The sequence below is a fragment of the Oxyura jamaicensis genome, chromosome 28 (assembly GCF_011077185.1).
Source record: "Oxyura jamaicensis isolate SHBP4307 breed ruddy duck chromosome 28, BPBGC_Ojam_1.0, whole genome shotgun sequence".
Taxonomy (NCBI): Eukaryota; Metazoa; Chordata; class Aves; order Anseriformes; family Anatidae; genus Oxyura; species Oxyura jamaicensis.
Genome location: NC_048920.1, coordinates 3,350,662 through 3,373,717, shown reverse-complemented (window position 1 = coordinate 3,373,717; position 23,056 = coordinate 3,350,662). Strand labels below are relative to the sequence as shown.

The 23,056-nt window shown below is 42.8% G+C and overlaps 1 protein-coding gene across 5 annotated transcripts in view; it reads left to right on the top strand.

Annotated features, from left to right (window-relative positions):
* FBN3 (fibrillin 3) overlaps positions 1-23,056 on the top strand; it is a 116,238-nt gene that overhangs the window by 47,130 nt on the left and 46,052 nt on the right. For all 5 annotated transcript variants that reach the window (XM_035348300.1, XM_035348298.1, XM_035348301.1 and 2 more), the window contains 3 exons: positions 5,610-5,807; positions 7,094-7,219; positions 17,129-17,254. In XM_035348300.1, coding sequence (XP_035204191.1) covers positions 5,610-5,807; positions 7,094-7,219; positions 17,129-17,254 — 450 coding nt within the window. The remainder of the gene's footprint in view (positions 1-5,609; positions 5,808-7,093; positions 7,220-17,128; positions 17,255-23,056) is intronic.

Here is a 23,056-nt window from a genome sequence, read left to right as displayed (position 1 = left end):
ATGAAAACAGAGTCCTTCACAGAGACCCTCATGCTCTCTGCACCAACCATCCACCCTCTCACCAAAGCTGTCATGGATGTACACAGCCTGAGAGGTTTAACAGATATGTAGGGTTACACTACATGCAGAAACCTATAATCAATGTACTAAAATCTGCATTTACTACAACAGGAACAATTGCAGAATATTTGGTGGACGTGTATTCACTCAGTTCAGTTTGTTTTTATTCTGGTGGATTTTGCATGGTGGTCCCCTGGGTCCTTTCTGTCCATGGTCTGTCTGTGAGTAGAGCATAAATTGCTCCATTTAGGGTTTTAATTTGTAATTTATGAGCTCACCTGGCAGGTCCCTGAGAGCACAGCTGGCCTCCTCTGTTCAAGGAATACCCCTATCAGGGATAGCAGGCATTGTATGGGAATCTTTGGGGTAGAAGTCTGCATGGGAATCCGCCAGATTAGTGCCTTGCCTTGATTGCATCAGCTCTTGCTCACTCCCAGGGCTGTGCTGACTGCCTGCTTGTGTGCTTTCTGCCCCAAAAGCCCAGAAGGTTACAGACAAAAAGAATTGCAAGGCTTTGCTCCCCTGGCCTGGGGACCAAGTCTTCTGCTGACGGAAATCATGCAATGACATTAGAAAAATATATATCAGGATTGCTACCCACTATCCTTGCCCCCCTTTACTGGTTTGCTGAGCTTTTAGAAAGCGATGTGGAACTCTGCCAAAGCCTGGGGTATGTTATAGTGACCTCATCACAGTGAGTCTGTATCTCTCTGGGGATTACTTACAAGCAGCGTTTGTCCGTACTGTTTTAAGAAAAAGCCTTCATTAAAAGCATTGTTTATTATGAGACGGAATTTGTTTTTTAGCAAAGAAAATCTCTTCTTCCTTGCTGCTCTATTTATTTATTTTACAAAGAAGGAATTCACATGGCCCATGGCCTGTCTCACAAGGGGATTCCAGCTAAATAGTGCTAAAGAAAGGACAGTCTAGAAGACAGAGTGAGAGTGCAGAGGAGAGCTCTTCCATCGCTTTATGTTCCTTTTAGTGTGGACTCTGCAGAACTGCTTACATGATGGAGTCAGTCATATTTGTGTTTCTGGGATTACGGTTTTAAATAGCAATGAAAGTGGTGCAATTGTTCCTGCTTTTGAATCTTTACCCAGGGACATGAATTCCCATTGCAAGCATTTATTTACACGGTGACACCCTGCTGGGTAGATGGATGTGATAGAAGCGGGGAAGGCTATCCTTTTTCTTGTGAAAATTTTCAAGCAAAATACTTTTCTATAGAAGTTCTTTGTCAAAAACTACCTTTTAGTTTGTTTGTTTTCCCAGAGGGACAGTAAGGACAAGTTAAAAGAGAGTAAAAAGTTCATTTAAAATGTATTTTTTTTGTTTGTGTGTTTCCAGAGCAAAGAAATAATTTAAACTGGTTATGAAGCTGTAAATACTCCAGGTTCAGATACTGTGTCAATTCAGCTGTTACAAAAAGCAATCTGAAGTTGCATTTAAAGTTATAATGAACATCTGAAAAATGCCCTTATTACTAGAGGTGTTGAGTTTGAGAGCTCCTTCAAAGAAATTAGACTGAGTTGCTAAAATTAACATTTCCCTAAAAAATAATGGCATTCAATTTAATGGCATTCAATTATGCTGTATATGCCAGGGAAACATTCCCTACAAAAGATTTCCATTTTCTTCGTTTAATATTGGGGAAACCTAGCCATAAAGAAGGTGCCTTGCAACTGTTCTACATAAATGTTTGATAGTCTCAGAGTGGTTATTTTAGTCTGGATGGATTATTCTTTTTAATGAGATCAAGCTGCATTTCTAGCAAAAATTACAGTTGGCAGAATCGTGTGACATTCTTATTACCTCTAGGTGAGACATATTCTGGCAAGGTGAACTTGGGTGAAATAATGTAGGCAAAGCCGGGGCAACATCCCTGATCAGTGTAGCACCCTAGGTGCTGAAATTAGGGGCTATGAGGCTTTGTGCTCTGGCTTGGCTGAATCTGGAGTATCAGGAGTACTTGAATTATTTGCTCCACTCTGATGCTGGACTGCCCCAAACTTTTCAGCAGATCTCCATGCAGCACATTGGTGAAGACAGATGTCTTCAGCAACTGTAAAGTATTCCTCCACTTATGTCCTGGATTAATGTCCTAATTAGGACAGTGAAAAATGTTTGTAGGGATATTCGCAGGAAGCTGTTTGCAAGCGGAATCGTGTGGCTCAACATAAGAGGGTGTGCAATGGCTTGGATCCCACACCCCAAGGGTTTGGGGAGTGACCGTTCGTTAGCCAAAGGGTTCCTAGCGATTTCCATGACAACCAGCCAAACATGGAGATTGGGAATGAGGTCTGTTCTTGTTACACTTCCTCTTCTGAGCACATCTGGGGCTTGTATTGGCTGTAGGATTAGGCAGACAAGACTCATTGTAGCCCTGAACTGACTGCGGCATCTGCAGAAGTCCGTACTTCAGGTTAGCTGGTGTTTTAAAACCTTACTGTCCCAGTGGGGTAGGGGGAGGTGAGGGTTTGAAAACAAAGAGCATAGCAAGGAATCAGGTTTCTTGTGGTTAATGCAACCACTTTGATGCTGCAACTCTGATTCCTTGGTGTGGTTTGAAGTTTGAGCACTCTTTGCTGGCTGCCTGGGACAAGTATATGACCAGTAACCTAATCTAACTCCACAGTGATAAGAAGCCTACAGACCAAGGGCACTGAGTATGGTCTACTTTGAAGTTAACAGAGCAAACGAGCAAGAAAAATGAGTTGTGTAATGATGCAGTTGATTATAGATGTTGGGAGGAAAACTGGTGTCTGTCCTATAATGACTATTTACTGTTTACAAAACTCTTTTTGGAGAGGATAATTGAGGCAGCAAACTGGCCTGTTGTTTTTTAAATCTACAACTAATTGCTGAAGGACTAGATGGTATAGCCCTGCTGTATTAAAAATCTCTTCTATAGAGTTGGAAACACTCTGACTGGAGTTTTTCTTCCTAAAATAAGGCCTGATGTATTTATTGCAGTCTCTTTAATGAGAGCTACCTGCAGATGGAAAGATGGAAATCACCCATATTCTACCACTGGACACTGTAATTGTAAGACTGAGTGACTATGAAAGAGGAAACAGGAGTAAATCTCAGCTTTCAATGAGGAAGGCACTTCTCTGCTTTTCTAAGAAACCCAGCAGAAAAGACCCAAGTTCTAAAGGACACCTACCTGCAACAAAGTTCCTGGAAGACGGGATCCTCTGTGTAAACTGTAACAAGTCTTTAGGCATCTCCTAAGTACACATATTTCCTTTAAGAAAAGAAAAAAAAGTGTTGCCTCATTAAATATTTAATAATTTGACCCATTAAAATTAGCAACAGATGGGAATTGGAATGCAGGCAGACTTTCTGGACTTCAGACTGCAATTTCCTTAGCTTCATTCCATCCAAGAAAGTAATTTACATATGGAAATCTATTTTTGTCAATTATTTGTTTAAAATTGAGTGTTGTCCTTACAATTGCACTTTCATTATCAGTCTCGAGGAAGTGTTGCTGCAGAGCATCCAGCCATGCTTCAGCAGGATGATGTGGGAGGTGCAAGCTCACCTCTTCCTTCTGTAGAGTGCTGTCACGTCTCAGTTTTCTGTTATACATGTATGTGATCTGACTTTCTAAGTCAAATAGAGCCCTTTGTGGATATGTACCACAATGACATCAGACTTTTAAATTTAAAGTTTTAAAATGGTTCACCTGTATGGTTATTGAGAGATCTCCTTGGTCTCAACGTTAAAAATTTGAGCAAGAGCCTTTCAGTTTTATAAGAAAAAAACAGCGGGTGAGAGAACAACTCAAAATATGTTGATTTGTTTTCTAGGAATAAACTAGAACAAACTAAAGCATTGAACTTGGCATGGCAGGAAAAGTTAATGAGAACCATGTGCTTTGGTATCTCATTAAAATTTTGGTCAAAAACCAAACTATGACTATTTGGTAACTTACCATTGCAAACACAATACACGTCTGTTTTGATTTCCAAACAAATGCATTTTTATGAGCTACTGTCAGCTTTATACCTACGTAACTTCAAAATCATTGCCCTTTTCTTCTCAAATCCATCCTGTTGCTTACTTCTCAGTGACATTCACAGACCAACCTTCTTTTGAGACTTTCATCAGTATTAAATTTTAAGTATGACTGTGTTTTCAGCTGCTCAGAAATACAAATAAGAGGGGACATTAAGGAATTAAGGAATTGTGGATTCTTTCCCAGAGTTAGAGGAAGATTTGTTGTGTGGTTTCCACGTAGCTAATGTTTACCCTGATTCCAGGTGGAACAATCATAATACAGATGTAGCTCACCCAGACTTTACTCAGCACAGACAACAGGAGTGAGGAAGATATATCAGCACAGGCATTCTCAGCCTAAAGCCTACAGTAATTTCCAGCATTTCCAGATGATCTTTTATAGCCCAGGATGAAAGCACTCTGTCATGGTTTCATGCAAATGCAGGTCTGAAAATGTGGCTGTACCAGTGGGACAAAGTTTCCTGTCTCAAAGCATCTGTTCAGTGGTTTTCCTTGTTTTTTGCTTTTTGCACATCTTTGTCAGTATTTAAGAAGAAGGCAACCAATTGCAAAGATCATGTGTGGAAAGGCTTGTATCTGACAGCTTGCTGGCCAAGAAACAGAGCACGGACAATGAGCTTTCCTTTGTTGTGTGTCTGTGTTTTACTAACACATTTCTGGAAATAGAATTATTAGTCAGTAGATGTGTGTGCCACTGCTGCTCATGGCTCGTGATTTAGCTATCACCACTTCCACACAACTTTTTGTTATTTCACATGACAAATGCAAATGTTTCACTGCAAAAACATCTCTGAGCTAATCTGAACACTGATGCTTGATGATAATTTATATTTCAACACAGTGTAGGGACACAACAAGGAAACCAACATCTTGAAACAAGCTCTTTTTTATAAATTTTGTTCACCTGGAGGTATGAGGCTTGCATTTGCTGAGTGTGGCAATGTGGCATAGGAGTTCCCTGTTATAGGGATGAAAGGAGGTCCTCAGGGACTGAAGTGTACTTTGCCCATATGTTAATGTTATGTGGATTGTCAGGCCCTAAGACTGTTCATGAGATGCTTTTACCATGCCACCTCCATATACATCTTTTCCCTTAACTAATATGAAGTTCGGTTGCTTCACTGATGACAGCCATCCACAGAACAGGTGAACGTGCAGCCCTGAAATCTCCCCTTTGTGTTTTGAGTTCATTCTGGGGCCAGTGCTTAAAGACCACTGACTCAGAGCATGAAACAGCTCTAGTTCATGGGGTGAACGTGGGGTGGACAAGGAAGAGCTGTCTTGGAGAACCTCTAGACAATCACATGAAACATGCGTTTGAAAGGCGGCTACTAATTCCAGTGCTAGTCTCCCGCTTAGTTTTAAATTTTTCTTCTTCCTAGGATTGCATATTTTTTTTCCAGAACTTGTTGACTCTGCACTTAAATGGCTGACTGGTGGGATGGGGAATAGACACAGTGTTAGACAAAGGACCTTGTGCTTGTTTCTTAATCTAACCTGTGGTTATTTTTATTCTCCCTCAGACTATCGTACCGGTCCCTGCTTCAGCCAAGTAAATAACCAGATGTGCCAGGGCCAGCTCAGTGGGATCGTCTGTACCAAGACCATGTGTTGTGCCACCATTGGACGGGCCTGGGGTCACCCATGTGAGATGTGCCCTGCCCAACCTCATCCCTGCCGCCGAGGTTTCATTCCCAACATTCGCACTGGAGCCTGCCAAGGTAAATGCCGTGAATTTGGAAGATGATGTTCCCTTATCCATGCTGAAGTGTGCTGAAAGCACAAGTGATGGATAGCTGACAGGAGTCCCAATATAGAGAAAGCTGGCTGTGTAAACTTTGCTAAATCCACAGTTATGTCAAAAGCATCACCATAGACCTTAGGTCTCCCATGCGACATACACTTCAGTAATATTCATCATCAGTGATAAAAAACGTTCTGCGGACAGAACCAAGGTAAGGGCATTGAAGAATGACATTTTCTTACTCATTTCTGGAGGCCAAAGTTTGGTCTCTTTAATTAAGACTGTGGTGCAGGGGAGAGCAGTGTTTGTGCCACAGGCAGCAGGTTCCAGCTTTACCAGCAGTGCCCTGGGTGCCTCGCTTCTCCCTTGGTTTGTCTGTCTTGTAGTTGAGAGCAGGTAGAAATATTTTCAGCTGGAAACATTCCATGAGGTCAGACTGTTTCAGGCGAGTGTACTGCCTTTAGTTAAGTTGCCAGAGGAAGCATTTGAAATTATTTGAATAAAAGTGGATGCTTCAAGTTCAGCTTTATCATTTGATTCTGTTTCCTCTGACACAATACCTACTCTCCGTGTTCGTTTTACTTCCAGAAGACTTGTAAAATTTGTAATATTTAAAGTAATTAATATCTACATATATATTTGTTTTTCTAACATGTTATAATGTTTGTGTTAAGACATCTACGTATCCCAAACAAAATTGTTAGGGATTTCCATTCTGAGGTAGTTTCAATGTGTGGATTTCCCCAGTCACATTCAGTTTCCCATCACAGATGAGGAAATCATGGCTGCAGGATGAGCTTCTTTGGTCTGGGCTGATGAGACAAGCTTACAGTTTGTGGGTTCCCCTCACTGCCCTGAATCAGATATTGCTCTCTGAAGGCTGCAGGGCAAATCATCTCTCATCTCCAACTCAGCCACTGACCTGGAATGAACCAGAAGGAGATAGCCACAATGACTGTGGCCTTTTCCACCATGTGAAGCTGGCTGCTGATGCTGGAGATGTTTGCCTTGAAAAACAATACTATTCTTTTCTCTCCCTTCTTGTTTGTGCAGATAAACCAACAATAACTTTATGACCATTTTCTGCCCTTTACCTTATCTCTAATGTAATCCAGTGGGTAACTTCATTAAAAATGTAAATCCACCTACTTGGAGCAAAGCTTCCTATTTCTCATAGCACTACCTATTCTTCACCATGCTTGGCTGAACCTTCATCCGTTGCAGTGGCTGTACTTTCTAATGTCTTTGTTTTTTTCCCTGTAGATGTGGATGAATGTCAAGCCATTCCTGGCCTCTGTCAGGGAGGTAACTGCATCAACACAGTTGGTTCTTATGAGTGCAAATGCCCTGCAGGACACAAGCAGAGTGAGACCAGCCACAGATGTGAAGGTAAGACTGCAGACATCCATCTGCACAGCTTCACCAGACTGCGCAGCACCGGGTTCCCAGATACACTCCAAACTGACATCTTGGCCAGGACCTGAAATTTGTCCTTGAGTACAAATGAAAATTTGTTACCATAGACATGAATTGTCAGTCAGAAGCATGGCTGTGAATCCCTCCTTTTAGCCACGGAGCCTGATACTGTCCCAGCCCCATAGCAGAAGCATACCACCCCAGGGATGTCTGCCAAAATCTTCAGTCTTCCTGGTTGCTTTGTGGGATGCACCTTGCTCATCTTCAAATGAGCTGCAGATGGGAATGATATTTTCATCATCTCTCTTGGACATGGTACAGTGTTTCAGTTTGTGCTTGTGGTTTGGGATGCTCTAACACATTACTGCCTTAGCAGTAGCTAGGGAGATACTGCAGCACAGAGCAAAGCAGGGGGCAATGCAGCTCGTGTCTTCTCAGCATCAGCCTTGCCCTTGAGCTGTGGGGAGCTTGGGGAGTGCAGCCAACTTTCAAACTCTCTGTCAACTTATAGGGGGGAATGTCACTGAAACTACTCTCTGCCTCTTCTTCAACACAGAAGCTGGAGGAATAGAATTTCTGGTAGTTAAGACAAAACTCTACCTGTAAGCTCCTGGAACTGCTGTTTGCTCTCTGACTTAAGAAAAATTGTCCTCCATGTGTGTAAATTCAGAACTCACCCAGAAGCAGGGTCTTAGACACCTGTTCTATGCCATAAAACACAATTCCATAGTAAAATGCGGAGCGCAGACTAGGATTATGGTTATATGGCAATATGTTATTCAAAGTGCCACCAATCTGGGCACTCCTTATGGTATTTTGATAGCTTGACTCCAGTTCCTTAAGGTCCAGTCTCAGCAGCTCCACTATCACCATTCAGAACGTCCCTGAGAGGTGTGCAGACCCCTATGGGAAGGACACGCCGCCCCCAGGCATTTTGCAGCTGTTCTGCCTTGCGAGGCAGGCTGCACTACTCAGAAGTGGAGGAATAAACATTTTGTTGTATTTTCCAAACATCTGACAAATGAAAATGGGTGCAAGCTGGAACATAGGAGGTTCCGCTTAAATATGAGAAGAAACTTTTTCACGGTGAGGGTAACAGAGCACCAGAACAGGCTGCCTAGGGGGGTCATGGAGTGTCCTCTGGAGACATTTAAAACCCACCTGGACACATTCCTGTGTGACCTGATCTAGGTGTTCCTGCTCCGGCAGGGGTAATTGGGCTAGATGATCTTTCAAGGTTCCGTTCCAGTCCATAAAATCTGTGATTCTGTGAAAAGGAAAACTGCTGTTCCTGCATCAGCTATTAAAGCTCTTTCCCACATCCCTTAATGAAACTCTGCTGGCCCATGTTTGCTATTTTCAGGATGAAATGTGTTCACTGTGCTCGTGTGACTGTGTCCCACCTAGATGGACTTCGGGAATTCCACTTGGCCTTTCATTCCTCTCCAAGACTGTTGTAATGAAGAGAAGGGATAATGAATGCACTAGAATCAAGATGTTTAACCTGGAATTTGTTTCCAGGTGGCAAAGTTACTGAAGGCAACTATTAGAAGCAGTCAGTATGACAAAAACCCACCTCCATGACAGTGTGTATTTAGCAGCATACCTTATCCTGTGGGGCTTCTCCTAATCCTAGTCTCTTCTCAGGGATAAAAAACATCACACTGCTTCCCAGTGACCGTTCCCCTGTGCCCGCTCTCCTTCAAACCAGACGTTTTCTTGGCTGGTATAATTCTAGTAGTGTCTCTGTCAATGCATGCTGCGTGACCTGGGTACAGCATGAAAAACTTCAGAAAAACTTTTCCGAAGTAAGTCACCAGCTCAGAGGCTAATCTTTTGGTGGGGGTTGAAAACTCCCTTTTTTGTTAAGAAAACATCTGTTTCAGTGCATCTTCACTGGCAGGATGCCATGAGACTTTACAAAGTTTGAACAGAAGGGTTCCTTGCAGTGCTCCAGCACCCAAGGACTTGGAAACAGAAGAATCCAAAGCAGCCATTTAACACAAATTTCAGGCAACAAAACAGTTCCCCATATCAAATTTATTTTCCATGCAGTTTGGCTAGCCAATGAGCAAAGGCTGGGCTATACTAGAACCACACAGCCAACCTCAGGGTGCAAAAAATTGTTCTTGCATTTGTCTGCCTCACCCATGCTGGCTGGGGACCAGACAAAGCACATATGATATCAGTTTAGCTGGAATCTTCTATACACCAAGATTAAAAACAATCCATTGTCTGAATCTGTCATCCAGATGCAAGGGGCCTCTGCGTGGGTCCTCACTTCCCAGAAAGCCTACAAAAGCAGCTCAATGCAGCCATAAACAGCTTCTTTTCACTCTCCTTCCTGGATGGCCATAAAAAGAGATGTCTCCAGCATCTACAGTATCCGCTGCTTAGCTTATCTCACCTCAGTTGCTAAAAAGACCACCAAAGGAGGGTGCTTGCCTTTAGTATAACTTATTGACCTAGGGATCTTTCTGTGAGAGCGACTTAAACACGAGGGATGCTCTAAGCTGAAAGAGTTGTGATTGTTTTTGAGGGTTCATTTTCCAGGCATGAATCACCAACATGTCCCCACCATGAAGTCAGAAGGAAAAAGAGGATACCGTTATCTGGGCTGTCACTGCTCCCCTCTGGGACATATACTCCATATATTCCAGGGGAATAAAAAACCTGCATCTTGTCAGGTGTTCGTCTGATGCTAACACTTTATGAAGTGTTATTTAGAACATAAAGGAACAGCACAAAGCTACGGCAGGGGAGGTTCAGACTAGATATAAGGAAAAAGTTATTTACTGTGAGGGTGGTCAAACACTGGAAGTGGCTTCCCAGAGGGGGAGTTGATGCCCCATGCCTGCCAGTGTCCAGAGGCATTTGGACAATGCCCTCGGTAATGTGCTTTAACTTTTGGTTAGTCCTGAAGTGATCGGGCAATTGGACTAGATATATCTCTGAAGGTCCTTTCCAACTGAGGAGCTAAGAGGAACTAAGCCTTGTCTCAGAGAGTTTGCTGCATGCTTTGTTACGTCAGGAGTAAACTGCTTGGTACAGCAGATAAGCACCTAATTCCTGATCTCCTGAAATGTCCGTACTGCCAAAGTCACTCTAACAGTCCAAACTACACTGGACCAGGGATTTTTAATCAGAATAATGACCACAACCATAAGAGGATATGTTCTTTATCCAGGTGTGCTCCAAACCTAAAATCTCAAAGCTGTAGGAATTCCCTTTTTGAGTCTGTTTGCACTTATTTTGCAGCTGGTGAAAACAGTGAATTCTCAGCTTGCACTGAGACCATCTCTCTTGAGAAGAGGAAATGGTTTCCTCTTGTTTTCAGATGCCTCATTCAAGTCCAGCAACCAGGAAATATTAAAGCTAAATGAAATGTCTGTGTTAAATTCTTCCCTAGTTCCCAGGAGCTTGTATTTTCTGCTTATAGGATTCTTCCCGGGGAGTGAAGTCAGCAGATGGGATTGTGTTTGAGCCAAAGGTCAGAGCCTGTGTCACTGTGTTTGCTGATAAATGATGTCTCCTTCATTAATGCAGCAGCATGTACCACTAATCTTCTTTGGGCTATTTATCAGTGGGAATAAGCAGGAGTAGAAATAATATCATTAGCTTTCCATGGTAATACTTATCTCTTAACAGAAATGGCACATTAAATCAAGGCTTCATTTTCAGTATCTGAATCCCTGAAGAGTAAAGACGCTGTTCTTATGCAAGATCTACTCTGCTGATAACAGAGTCCAGGCCAGGCCCTGATCTCCCAAGCATATCAGATGGTTGCAGCTGGATACACTGGGTGAAATTTGGTCAGCCCCATAAGGAAAATTATGTCCTTGTTCTATCTGTTAAACATGAAAATGTGCACACAGCATCAAGTTTGGATTTGAACTTATATGTTCTCCAAGTTCAGGGTTGCTTAGTTCCAGAGTTATTTCTACAGCTCATCTCTAATGAATGTGACACTTTCAAATAGTGGCTTATTTTATGCCTTTGTTCATTGTATTCTGAGGGAGCTCGAGGGATCAAGAGTTCTTGAGCCTGGGGCTATACTACACATAATGAGAAATTTCTGGCACAGAGTCGCCTGCTCACTTTCTGAAAGATATAAGCAGTCTGTGAAAGTCAGCAGGGAGGGGGAAAGGGGAGACACAGGATCTGAGGATGGAGAAGGCTGCTCACGTAACCAGTACTGAAGACAATGCTGGCTTTGCAAAGGACAAAGGACTGCATTTATGTTGTGTTTGTATGAGAAGATGAGCAAGGAGGACACGTCAGCTTACAATTAAACTGACAGACCCTAGGCTTGGTTTATGGAGAAACGGGGAAAGAGCAGGATCTGTTGAGGTTTGCAAGGGGACTCAAGTGTGAGTTCTGAAAGAGTGGCATGCTTAATATCAAGCTAACGTCTTAACACTGCTGGAAGAAAGCATCGTTGAGGAGAACACAAGAAAGGACTCCTGACAGTAATGGTACAAAATGAAGAAAGGAAACATCAAAACTGAAATCGTCACATCTTCCTGATACAAAAAGCTTTATCAAGAAATCAGAGGGAATGGGAGTTTGTAACACTGAGTGACATTTTAAAGCAACCATTAAAATTATACTTAAGGGAACAATTACATCACATGTCTCAAGCACACAATCACCAACTGAACAAAACTTTTTCTTTCATGATTTCAGTGGTTCTCTGCCAATAATTTCATTTCTTGTCTTAATAGCCCTTCCTGTATGGAATAACAAAATGCTGTGCCAGCTCTATTATCAGTGAAGTATATGGTACCAGTAACTCACCCAAGATGCTTTCAAGTGCCCAAAAAGGAATAAATGTCTCATATCCAAATCTGTTCCAGAATGATATATACAAGATACAATAAGATACATAGGGAAACACCAGGCAAGGGGGTGAAAGGCATTGCATGCTTTGTGCAACAAGCTCTGTTTAAATCTATTCATGATAGATCCTTTTTGATAGTCATCTGCATCTCAGGAGACAGATTCTGCCAAGGAAGAACAGATCCTTTAATTACAAATCTCTCATTTTTTAATTCACCTCTTTCTATTTAGCACTAGTTTACTGACATGTTAGATGCCACTTATGTCCCTAAGGGCTAGTCTGCAGTAGTCTTTTTGTCACCGCCACACAAAATTCTGTATTTTCTGATGAAGACAAGGCTCTATTTTTTACTCTGTTGAATCTCATTCATGTTTCTAAATTGGAGGGAGTTTTCCTGCTTTTTTCTGAGCAGAGAGGGTAGGCTGGCCCATTTTCCTCCCGATGGAACACGATAGCCATTTTATTAGCGTGTTTTCAATTTTCTTACAAAATGTCTAGAAAAAGAGTTCATTGTTTGTATCCATTAAAAGCTCATTTCCATGGATTTGGTGTGGCTTGGAGGGTTCCATTACTCTCTTCTGTGGTTTCTTTGTGCTTTTTGGAAGGGAAGGTCTGAGAGTCCCGTGTGCTGCACGAGAGAGGGCTGATGAGGCGTGACCTCTGCTACGTGACACAGAGATGTTTTCTCCATCAGTTCCTGTTTTTCTAGCAGATGGAAAGGTTGGGGTTTCAGTCTGTGGGCACCCGTGTTGGATGGGCTTTGCAGGCTGCAACTCTCTCTGTTTCTGAAGTTCTGTAGCCTTTGGCTTCCAGCATCTTCAGTATTAAATGATCAGGCCAAGTCCAACCCAACGAAATGGAGATCAGGTCCAAAATCAACGTTTGCATTGAATTCTGCCATTGTCTGAAGAGCAGAGTGCACAGAATATTGATTTAATTCTTAACAGATATTTGGAAAAGTCATGAAGTAGCCAGGTTGGAGTTGGAAGAATTCCTTACCCAGAGCTGGCAGCTGGGTGTTAATGAGAGGTGTACATATGTGTCCCACGGCATCAAGCTCTCCAAGGACTTCAGCTTTGAATGAATCAAAACTGTGAGGCACTTTAAAAAGAGAAAATAAAGAAGGCAGATGTGGTTGGGAAGAAGTGAAACAACAACAAAGCCCAGAGCTCAGTTTCTCAAAGTACAGGATGTGCAAGTAGTCTCGAGAAACGTTTGCTTGTTTTTTTTTTTTCCTGCATTTTGTCTTGCTAACAGTGTTTTTTTCTGAGGTAGGATTTTAAATGAAAAAAAAAAATGTTACAGCTTGATTTAACTTTTTGAATTAATTCTCTTTTTCTTTAAGAAAGGAATGTATTTGCTGTCACTCCTGTCCACCCCTCACATACACTTTTTGTTGGATGACTGACACTACCAATAGTAAGCTAATAAGATGCCTGCCTGTCAGCTGGCCTCCAGATCTCTGATACAACAAACTTCAAGAGAGCTATGCAGATGTTTTAAACAGTTATTTCTGATAGTACAACCAGCGTTTGCTTCATAAAACTCTATCTCTTGGAGTCTTCTGCAAATTGTAACCAAACACAGGCCTGTAATTAAATGACAGGGTAGACTGTAATGATAAAATCTCTTTCCCTGCAGGGGCCCAGGTGGGGGAAGTGTTTTCTGTAAATTTGCATTGCTGCCTTTCTGGGTTTCAGGTCATGTTTATCTGTTGCAAGGAATCTGAGCATCAAAGAGCTAAAGAAACACTGCAAGGACAGAGGCAATGTCTGCTGTGTGCAAAAGGCAGCCAAAATTATGCTTATGATAGCATAATTTTAGAATTCCTGTGAAACCAATTAAGACTGCAGTTTACCCTCTTGATACACGGTAGACAATGGCAGCAAGGCCAGGTGACACAGGAGGATTACAGAGATGCTGTTTGCCATTGTAGGGAAAAAAATTGTGTGGCCAAAGCTCAATTAGAGTTGACGCTGGCCAGTACTGTGGGGCCAACAAAAAGGGCTTTTTAAAGTATGTTGTCAGGAGAAGGAAGACTAGAGATAACATTAGTCTGTTACTTGATGAGGATGATCACCACAAACCAGAGACTTTTAATGATTCTTTGCCCCTGCCTGTAACACTGATGATGGGCCCTGGGACCCCTGGAGACCTGATTTGAAGGGCCATGACTGGGGGAATGATGAACTTCCACCCAACTCTGAGCTTGTTTGGGATTTTCTGTTCCAGATGAATGCACATATGTCTCTAGGTCCCAATGGGATTCATCCCAGGGTACCTAAAGAGCTGGCTGATGTCATCGCAAGACCTCTCTCAATTGTTTTTCAAAGGTCTTGGAAATCTGGAGAGGCCCCAGTTGACTGGAAGCCAGCAAATGTTTTTCTAATTTTCAAGAGGGGTAAGAAAGAAGACCCTGGTATCTACAGGCCTGGTAGTCTCACTGCAGAGCCTGGTAAGATTAGGGAAAAGATTATTCTGGCAGTTATTGAAAAAAAACACTTGAAATACAACACAGTCATTAGTCACTGCCAACACGGGTTCATGGGGGGAAAGTCCCGTGTAACTAACTTAATTTCCTATTATGACAAAGTTACCCATCCAGTTGACAGAGAGAAGCCAGTAATGTGATTTTTTTTTAAATATATATATATATATTAGCAAAGCTTTCGATAGTATCTCTTACAGTATCCTTTTGGACAAAATGTCCAGCATAAAGCTAGACAAATACATAATACAATGAGTGAACAATTGGCTGATGGGTCAGGCTCAAAGAGTTATAGTAAATGAGGTTTCATCAGGCTGCTGGTCAGTCACTAATGGGGTTCCCCAGGGATCCATTTTAAGGCAAGTTCTTTTCAATGTTTTTCGAAACAAAGTGATCTGGACACAGGACTCCATACTAAGTTTGCAGATGATACTCAATTAACAGGATCTGTTGACTCCCTTGAGTGTGGAGAGGTCTTAAAGAGAGACCTTGACAAATTAGAAGTCTGGGAAATCACCACCCATGTGAAATTAAATATTTCTGTATGCATAAAACCAAGCCCAAGTGCATGGGACAGGTTATAGAATAATAGAATTGTAGAATATCCCAAGTTGAAAGGGATGCACAAGGATCATTGAGTCCAACTCCTGGGTTGAAGGACCTCTCAAAAATCAGGCCGTATGTGTGAGTGCTGTCCAAATGTTTCTTGAACTCCGGCATGCTTGATGCCATGAATTTCCCTGGGGAGCCTGCTCCAGTGCCCAACCACCCTCTTGATGAAGAACCTTTCCTAACATCCAGCCTGAACCTTCCCTGATGCAGATTCCCTCCAGTCCTGTCATTGTCACCAGAGAGCAGAGCTCAGCGCTTGCCCCTCCACTGCCCTCATCAAGAAGCTGCAGGCCGCTATGAGGCCTCCTGTCAGCCTCCTCTTCTCCAGGCTGAACATACCAAGTGACTTCAGCTACTCCTCATGTGTCTTCCCTTCTGGACCTTCCCTTCGCCATCTTCATAGCCCCCCTTTGGGTGCACTCTAACAGTTTTATGTCCTGTTCTATAATGTGGTGCCCTCAATGTGAGGCCACACCAGTGCAGTGTAGAGTGGGATGTCATGGATGTATTTCCCTGTCATCTTCACAGGTATAAACTGCTTCATGAGACGTGGCATTAGTATCTGGTTTCTATGAACAGTCTAATGAAAAAGCTGTCTCTGAAGAACCATAATCCAATCCCTAATTGTTCAGGCACAGCTGGAGAATTGTGTGTAGAAACTCACTTTGACAGGGCCCAATGTAAGCCATTGGGATAGGATTATGTGCTTTCCCTTAAGATAAAAAACACGTTCTGCCTGAAGTTCCGGAGGGACTGTTGGTTACCTGGCAGATTTTGGTGCATGGGGAGCAGGGAGATATTTGTCTGGAGACAGAATTCCTCATAGGAAGGAAATTCCTGCATCAGGAAGGAAACGTGTGGGAGAGACAGAGGTAAGAATCCAACTCTGCAGTGAGATGCGGATGCAAAAAGCTCCTGTCAGAGCTCTTTCAGCATCCAGACTCAGGTAGCCAGGCCTTTGGCAATGAGACTGTGTTCAGTTTGTGGTGCGGGTATGTTGTATCTCCACACTAGGCAGATCACACTGTAAGTTCAAATGGTAAAAGCTGTATCATTGGTGTGGTTTTCTCTGAATTTCAGTACTTTGGTAATCTTTCCACAATCATTACCATATGTTTGGGCACTGAGGCTGCCTGGCTTCTCTGAGGCCTGAGCATAGCTGTTGTGCTTTGACAAAATCTTACTATAATGTCCTGATTTTCCATGGTGTCATGGTTTAAACCAGTAGGCAGCAAAGCCCCACATAATCATTTGCTAACTCTTCCCCAGGGGGATGGGAAGAGAATCAAAAGGGTAAAAATGCAAGAATTTGTGGGTTGAGATATGACAGTTTACTAGGTAAAATGAAAGCTGTGCATGCAAGCAAAGCAAAACAAGGAGTTAATTCACTATTTCCCATCAGTAGGTAGATGTTCGGCCACTTCCAGGAAAAAAGGGCTCATCACACACTGTGTTCTGTCTTACTGTTAGTACACAGGTCTAGTACACACACTTGTCTTAAAATTAACCAAATCCCTCCTGTATGGAAAAATTCTGTGAATATTGTAGGTGTCCAGTGCTTTTTAAAAACATGATGTTTTCAGAAGCATCTCTGCCTTCAGAACAGCTGTTCAGGCACCTACACAGATGTGTTTCTGTCCTAAAGCTTCCTTTGTGCTCCAGGAAGCTGAACATTTTAGATCAACCTACCCAAAGACCTATATTGTCAGTGGAGATAGGTAGGTGCCTTCATGAAGCCTTCTGCATTACTCTTTAGGGGAGTCTTGTTTTCTCTACTGATCCACTGCTAGGAATCCACTAAGGGTTTCAATCATCCCATGACAGTCCTTAACACCAGCAGCTGTCCTGTGTGTTCCCATCTCTGGTCCTGGATCAATACTGCAGGTAGGAAAGGAGATGGTTTGGAAAGAAACATAATCACTGTTGGTTTGTTCTTTTCCAGATGTGGATGAGTGTGGAGCAGTCTCCAGCGTGTGTGATGGTGGTGAGTGTACCAACACAGCAGGCAGCTACGTGTGCACATGTCCGCGTGGTTTCATGACAAGCCCGGATGGATCCCGCTGCATTGGTAAGATGCTTGATAGCTCACACAACCACTGATGTAGAGAGAGGTCACACTGAAACCCAGAACTCACATTATGACAGCTATTTAGAAATCATTTCAAAAGGACACATGGTTCATGCAATAGCTGTAAAATGCTGGTTTTCTTGCACAGTCCTTTCATGTGCTGCCATGGTCCAGCTTGGTCACAGGTTTTGATGGTCTCCTCCTTGGCTGCTGTGGATCAGGGCTTTCGCCACGTCCTAGCCACAGAGAATAACTTGGGCTGCAGACACCTTAGTTCTTGAAGTGATTCACAGCAGGCTGCTCTGGGACACTAAGAGGACTGGAGCGGAAGGTGTCTGGTTAGGATAGTGGTCTGCTTGAAGGAGAACCTTTGTGCTCCTATCCTATCACTTTTCTCCTGCGTTAAATGTCAGACAGACAGAGGTATCAGCAGTCCCCCTGTGACTGAATTGCAGGCACAGTGTATGGCACAGTGTGAAGGTCCAAGGAGAAGCCTGTAGGCCTTCCTGAATCAAAGAGGAGCCCAGTTACGGGGAACACCCTGCAGCTGCACATTCATCCACTTGCTTTGCAGAGGTGAAGGAGCAGGAAAGCTTACTCCAAATGTTTGCACAACCAATGCAAATAAATGGTGACTTTTGTCATCTCCTCCTTCTTCCTGTTTAGACTACAGGTAATAGCTCATAAATCTCTACTGCCCCAAGCTAATAAGCAGTTGGGCTGTGGACTCAATTGGCCTCATCTCAGTGCACTGAACTCAACCTTTCAGGACTGAATGGCTTTGATGGCTGGCTGGCTGGTTTCCCTCTTTAGTCACTGGAAAGAAAGAGGTGCTTCCCAAGCATGGCATGGGGCACTATAGACACCAATTCCTGCACACATGCTGAGCCTGCAGGCTTACAAGGCTGCTGTGTAAGCTCTTACACACTACCTTGTAGCCCACCTTCCTCCCACAATATCCAATTTCTGGCAACAAAATGACTTCCAGGCCCATAAGGAATCACAGTCTTGCAGACTGCATGAGGGGCTTGGTTGTGTACAGTGTGTGCCACTTAACAAGCTTGAACATACCTGTTCACTCTGTCTTTGTAGTTTGGCTCAAGATGCCTGTATTTCAAAGCTTTCCAGAATTGGCTCAAGTCCAGGCAAGCTTTCCCCAGACTTACGAGCTGTTTTGCCTCCAGACTACAGAGCCTGGAGTGAATCTTGCATGTTTAACAGATCAAAATTCTTTTCCAAGTCTTGTAAATATTTGATGGTCCATTTCTCTTTGAAACGGACAACAGTATCTATGATAAATAGATCAGATCTCTACTTACTTGCTTTCAGCAGGGGCAGTTACTTTAGTCAAAGTGAACCCCAGGGTTTGTCTCTCTGTTCAGAAACTTAATTTGCCTTTAGAAACGCAAGGATGCAAGGATCTGTAAAAAGGAACTGTTACAGGAAAGGCAAGGATCTTTGGCAAGGATCATTGTTAGTGCAATGGAAAATGTCAGGCACAGTTTTCTGTGGAAAGTCCTGGAAATTAATAAAGAAAATAAATAAATATAAAAATCCAAGCTCTTTTATATCCCTAAAACCTGGAATAAAAGTTAATCATGTTCCAGTTTCAGAAAGAAAATGTTGTAAAGTATAACATACATTTCACCTTGTTTGGGCACCTGGTAGGTTTTAAAAAAAATGAAATTCTTTTCTTCCTTGTTTCCCAGGCCCTTCCATAAGCCTCGAGGGGTGTGATGGCTGTCTGATGAGTCATACGGACATTTCTCCACTTTCCTTGAAACCAAGTGTTTCAAGTAAAGAGAACTAAATAAAATTAGAAAGACCAAATTTAAAAATAGTCCAAAGCTTAGTTAGCTACAGTGGACTGTGACTACATCTAAACTCAATACATCATGCTCTAGCCATTTCCCTGAGCTAATAAATGCTACTAGTGTGCTGTCATATTTTGGGACGAACAATATTTTATCTGGCAAAATACACAGTTACCATTGGGTGTTGTTGCAGTGGAATCCATATTTTATAAGCCATGTTTATATCAGTTGAGGGGGTTTAAGTATCATTTTGGGAGTTTTAACCCACTATTTACATCCTTTGAAATATATCAAATAAATAGTTTGTAAAATTGAAAGCTAATAAATAATGTAGACACCCTTAAAACAAGAACAGCATCAGGAGAGAGCAGAAGAGATTGTCATACCGCCACCTCTCAGATGTTTAGACTGGAAATGACCACATACAGCTTCATATATCATGGGGCACCCACACTGAGTATGTGGTGACTTTATGGTGGCAGACTTCATATATTCCCATCCCTTTCCTTTCCCTTTTTAGAAAAGTAAACACCGTTTTATTGCATTTGAATAATCTCCTGTAGTTTTTGCAGCTGAAACAGCAAGACACTGAGTTTGAGTTGATCCCAAATCTCATTAGCTGCCTTCCTCAGTAAAATGCAAACAGTGGCGTAGCTGGAGAAAGTCCGTCATCATTTGAAATGGACGTTTATTGAATGATTCAACCATCTGTGCTTGACACAGAGAATCCAGTTCCACGTGTATTCACAACAGTTTCATTCATTTATGCTTGTAAAAGCCAGGCTCAGTGCTTTGCAGGCAGCAGAAGAATCTTCTCTAGCAGTTTGTGAGCCTTGTTTGTACAATGGTTTGCTTTTCAAGAACTGCTTAAAAGCATAGTTTTCAAATGAGTAAAATGGATGTTCGGATGCATTTCCAGTAATGCACGTGGTATTCCCTTGTTCAGTGCAAGCCAGCAGTCCTGCACATTGCTTTTTTTGCTCATTTCTCCTGATAGGGCAGCAGTGCTCTGAAAGAGACTGTGAGAGATTGAAAGGAGGTTGTGAGGCTGTTTCAGAGGGCCTCACCTGCACAGAGAACCCTTTCGGACTGCTTTGGTCATTGTCCAGGAAGGGAAAGAGCAACAGGAAAGAGGAAATACAAGAAGATAATATTTATGACAGTAAGAAGTGACAAAAAGGAAGTGGTGTGAGGGTCACAGCCTCAAAAGTATTAAGAAGGAGCTGGAGGGACTATGACCAGAGCCCCCCAACAGCTCTCAGCCCTTCCCCCCCTAAGGGGTCAAGGGAACTGGGGTTGTTCAGTCTGGAAAAGAAGAGGCTCAGGGGCGACCTTATCGCACTCTACAGGTACCTGAAAGGAGGCTGTAGCGAGGTGGCGGTTGGTCTATTCTCCCATGTGCCTGATGACAGGACAAGGGGGAATGGGCTAAAGTTGCACCAGGGAAGGTTTAGGTTGGATATTAGGAAGAACTTCTTTACCGAAAGGGTTGTTAGGCATTGGAACAGGCTGCCCAGGGAAGTGGTTCAGTGACCATCCCTGGAGGTCTTTAAAAGATGTTTAGATGTAGAGCTTAGTGATGTGGTTTAGTGGAGGACTTGTTACTGTTAGGTCAGAGGTTGGACTTGGTGATCTTGGAGGTCTCTTCCAACCTAGATGATTCTGTGATTCTGGGAATGCTGCCAAGGGGAGCTCTTCCCAGATACCTTCAGGGACTGAGGGTAGAGAAAGGCTCCATAGTCACTGGGATTTCCATCCTCCTCCCCCTGCCCTCTGGTGAGCACCATCATGTCCAGGCCCAGGAGGAAAAGGGGGTCCATGACTTGGTAGGACCTTGGCTGGGGACAACAAAGAGAAAAAGAGGAGGGGGAGTTATTTCAAGGATGCATTTATATCTCAGGCTTAAAACAGTTCAACTGGAAGGTGAGTTTAGAAAACAGTGAACAGCCAGGAGCCAGGGAGGGAGTGAATTTTCTATATCACTTGCCAACAAAGAAATTGCCTTCTAATAATCCAGAGCTTCCCTGTTTGCACTGCAGCCTTTCTTCAGTGAGACAGCAGAAGTGGCACTGGTGGCCAAGGTGTGTCATGGATATTGGTTTAGTGGGAGTTGCACCCAGAGGATGCTTTATTCCTTTGTTCTCACATCACTTTCCACTGAGATGGACACCACCATCTATACTAATCTTACCCACACAAGAATTAAATAGGTTAGATTTCCAGAAACTGAGAACATGTGATGACATCCTTAATCCTGACTGAGTGTCCTCACCACTGTATGAAGCTCCTTTTGCACCTTTCTTCCATGCAAACCAAACACCATTGGACATCTTGGGTGGTAGTCCCCTGGCTACATGCTGATGTCTGTGTTGCAGTTCCCTGCTGAGTTAATCACCCTCAGGTCCTTTTATAGTCAGAGCCAAATGCCTTTTTCAAACCATTAGTTTGTTTGGTTTTGGCTGCTTGAGATTCTCAGTTTCAGTAAAAGGCAAGACACAAAGTGGAAGAAATATTTACCCTCTATAGTTCTTCCCTGGGATGCAGTGCCAGTATTTCCCATTCCTCCTTTTCTGCCTGCTTCCACCCCACCTCCAAAGAAACAGATCAGGTTTTCATCAAGATGAAAAGTGCAAAATTAGGGAAATAGTAATTTAAAACATTATAATAACTTTTTTATACTTGTCTTCATATTTGTGCACTGGTAAAGGCAAGCTGATAGTATTTTCCCCCTTGTTTTCATTTTCCTTTGCCCCTTTGCAACTTTTGTCCTGATCTTTTTCATAGTTTCCCAATCCTTGGGGAATTTACGAATAATGAAAAGGAATTGTTTGGGAAAAAGAAAAAAAAAAAAAAAAAGAAGTAATGCTCTATGATGAAATGAATGTGGTAAATGTGGAGAAAAACAAATGAAATTAAAATAAAAAATCAATAAAAGATATTTTCTTAAATGAGAAACAACTAGAAATAAGTTTTCAAAATTATTTTCATTCTCTAAGTGTCTCACTTTTCCTCAAGTGACTTCCATAAACTACTCATGATCAAATCAAACAAAATTATGTATGTATGCCATGAGAATCCATTGCTGTATGCAATTCCTTTGCACAGACTTTTATCCCTTTTACTGGCTGCTTAAAAACTGGAACCAGCCAACAAGTTCTTAGATTTCTGAACCCCCTTGCCACCTTGTCCACGCTGACATGAATGGAGACTTGCCACGATGAATTATCACCCGTTATCCAGAGAGTGTAGCTCCTGGTGTAAGGCTTGTCCCAGGCATCACAGCACACCCATGCCTTTGAGATGCTGGCCCAGCTATATGGGTGCAGACTCTGCCAGACACCAGCAGGCAGCTCCATCTTGGAGTTGCTTCTGTCCCCAAACGATACGCAGACCAAATTCCATTTCCTGCTGCATCCCTCATGGTGGGACCTTGTAAAGCATCCACAGCCTCCCTGAATCAGAGACCACTGACAGACCTATGGGTCTATCCACCACCTCTGTGCACTGTGTAATCTCATGTGCGCCTTATTTCTCACCTGCAGCATTATCTGATTTACTAAGGTTATTTTCCCGTAACAGCTGTAGAAGAAGGATGAACTAAAACATGGCTTTTTGCTGGTACCTCCAGCATGTGGGTGGTCCTGCAAGAGGTCACAGAGGGACTGCAGGGACCCACAGTTCTTTCCATCCACCCTTGCCTCTGCCCAAGGCAGCTCCAGATGGGTTTTCAATTGGTTCTGACCTTCATTTCTGAAAGAGGTTATTACAAACTGCAGCAAAGACAGCTGTATTTAATAAACGTTCATCCAGATGAGTAAAGGCCGGACCATTCCCTCCATTACACAAACTGCTGTGACCTCCCTGCCTTGTCAAACCTGTCAACACGTGTCTGTCTGTAGGAGAAGTTGCATTCTCCAAATGACTTCTTGCTCATTAACTGGCTGGCTGTCACCATGTATCACTGCCTTTATGGCAGCAAGCATCCCAT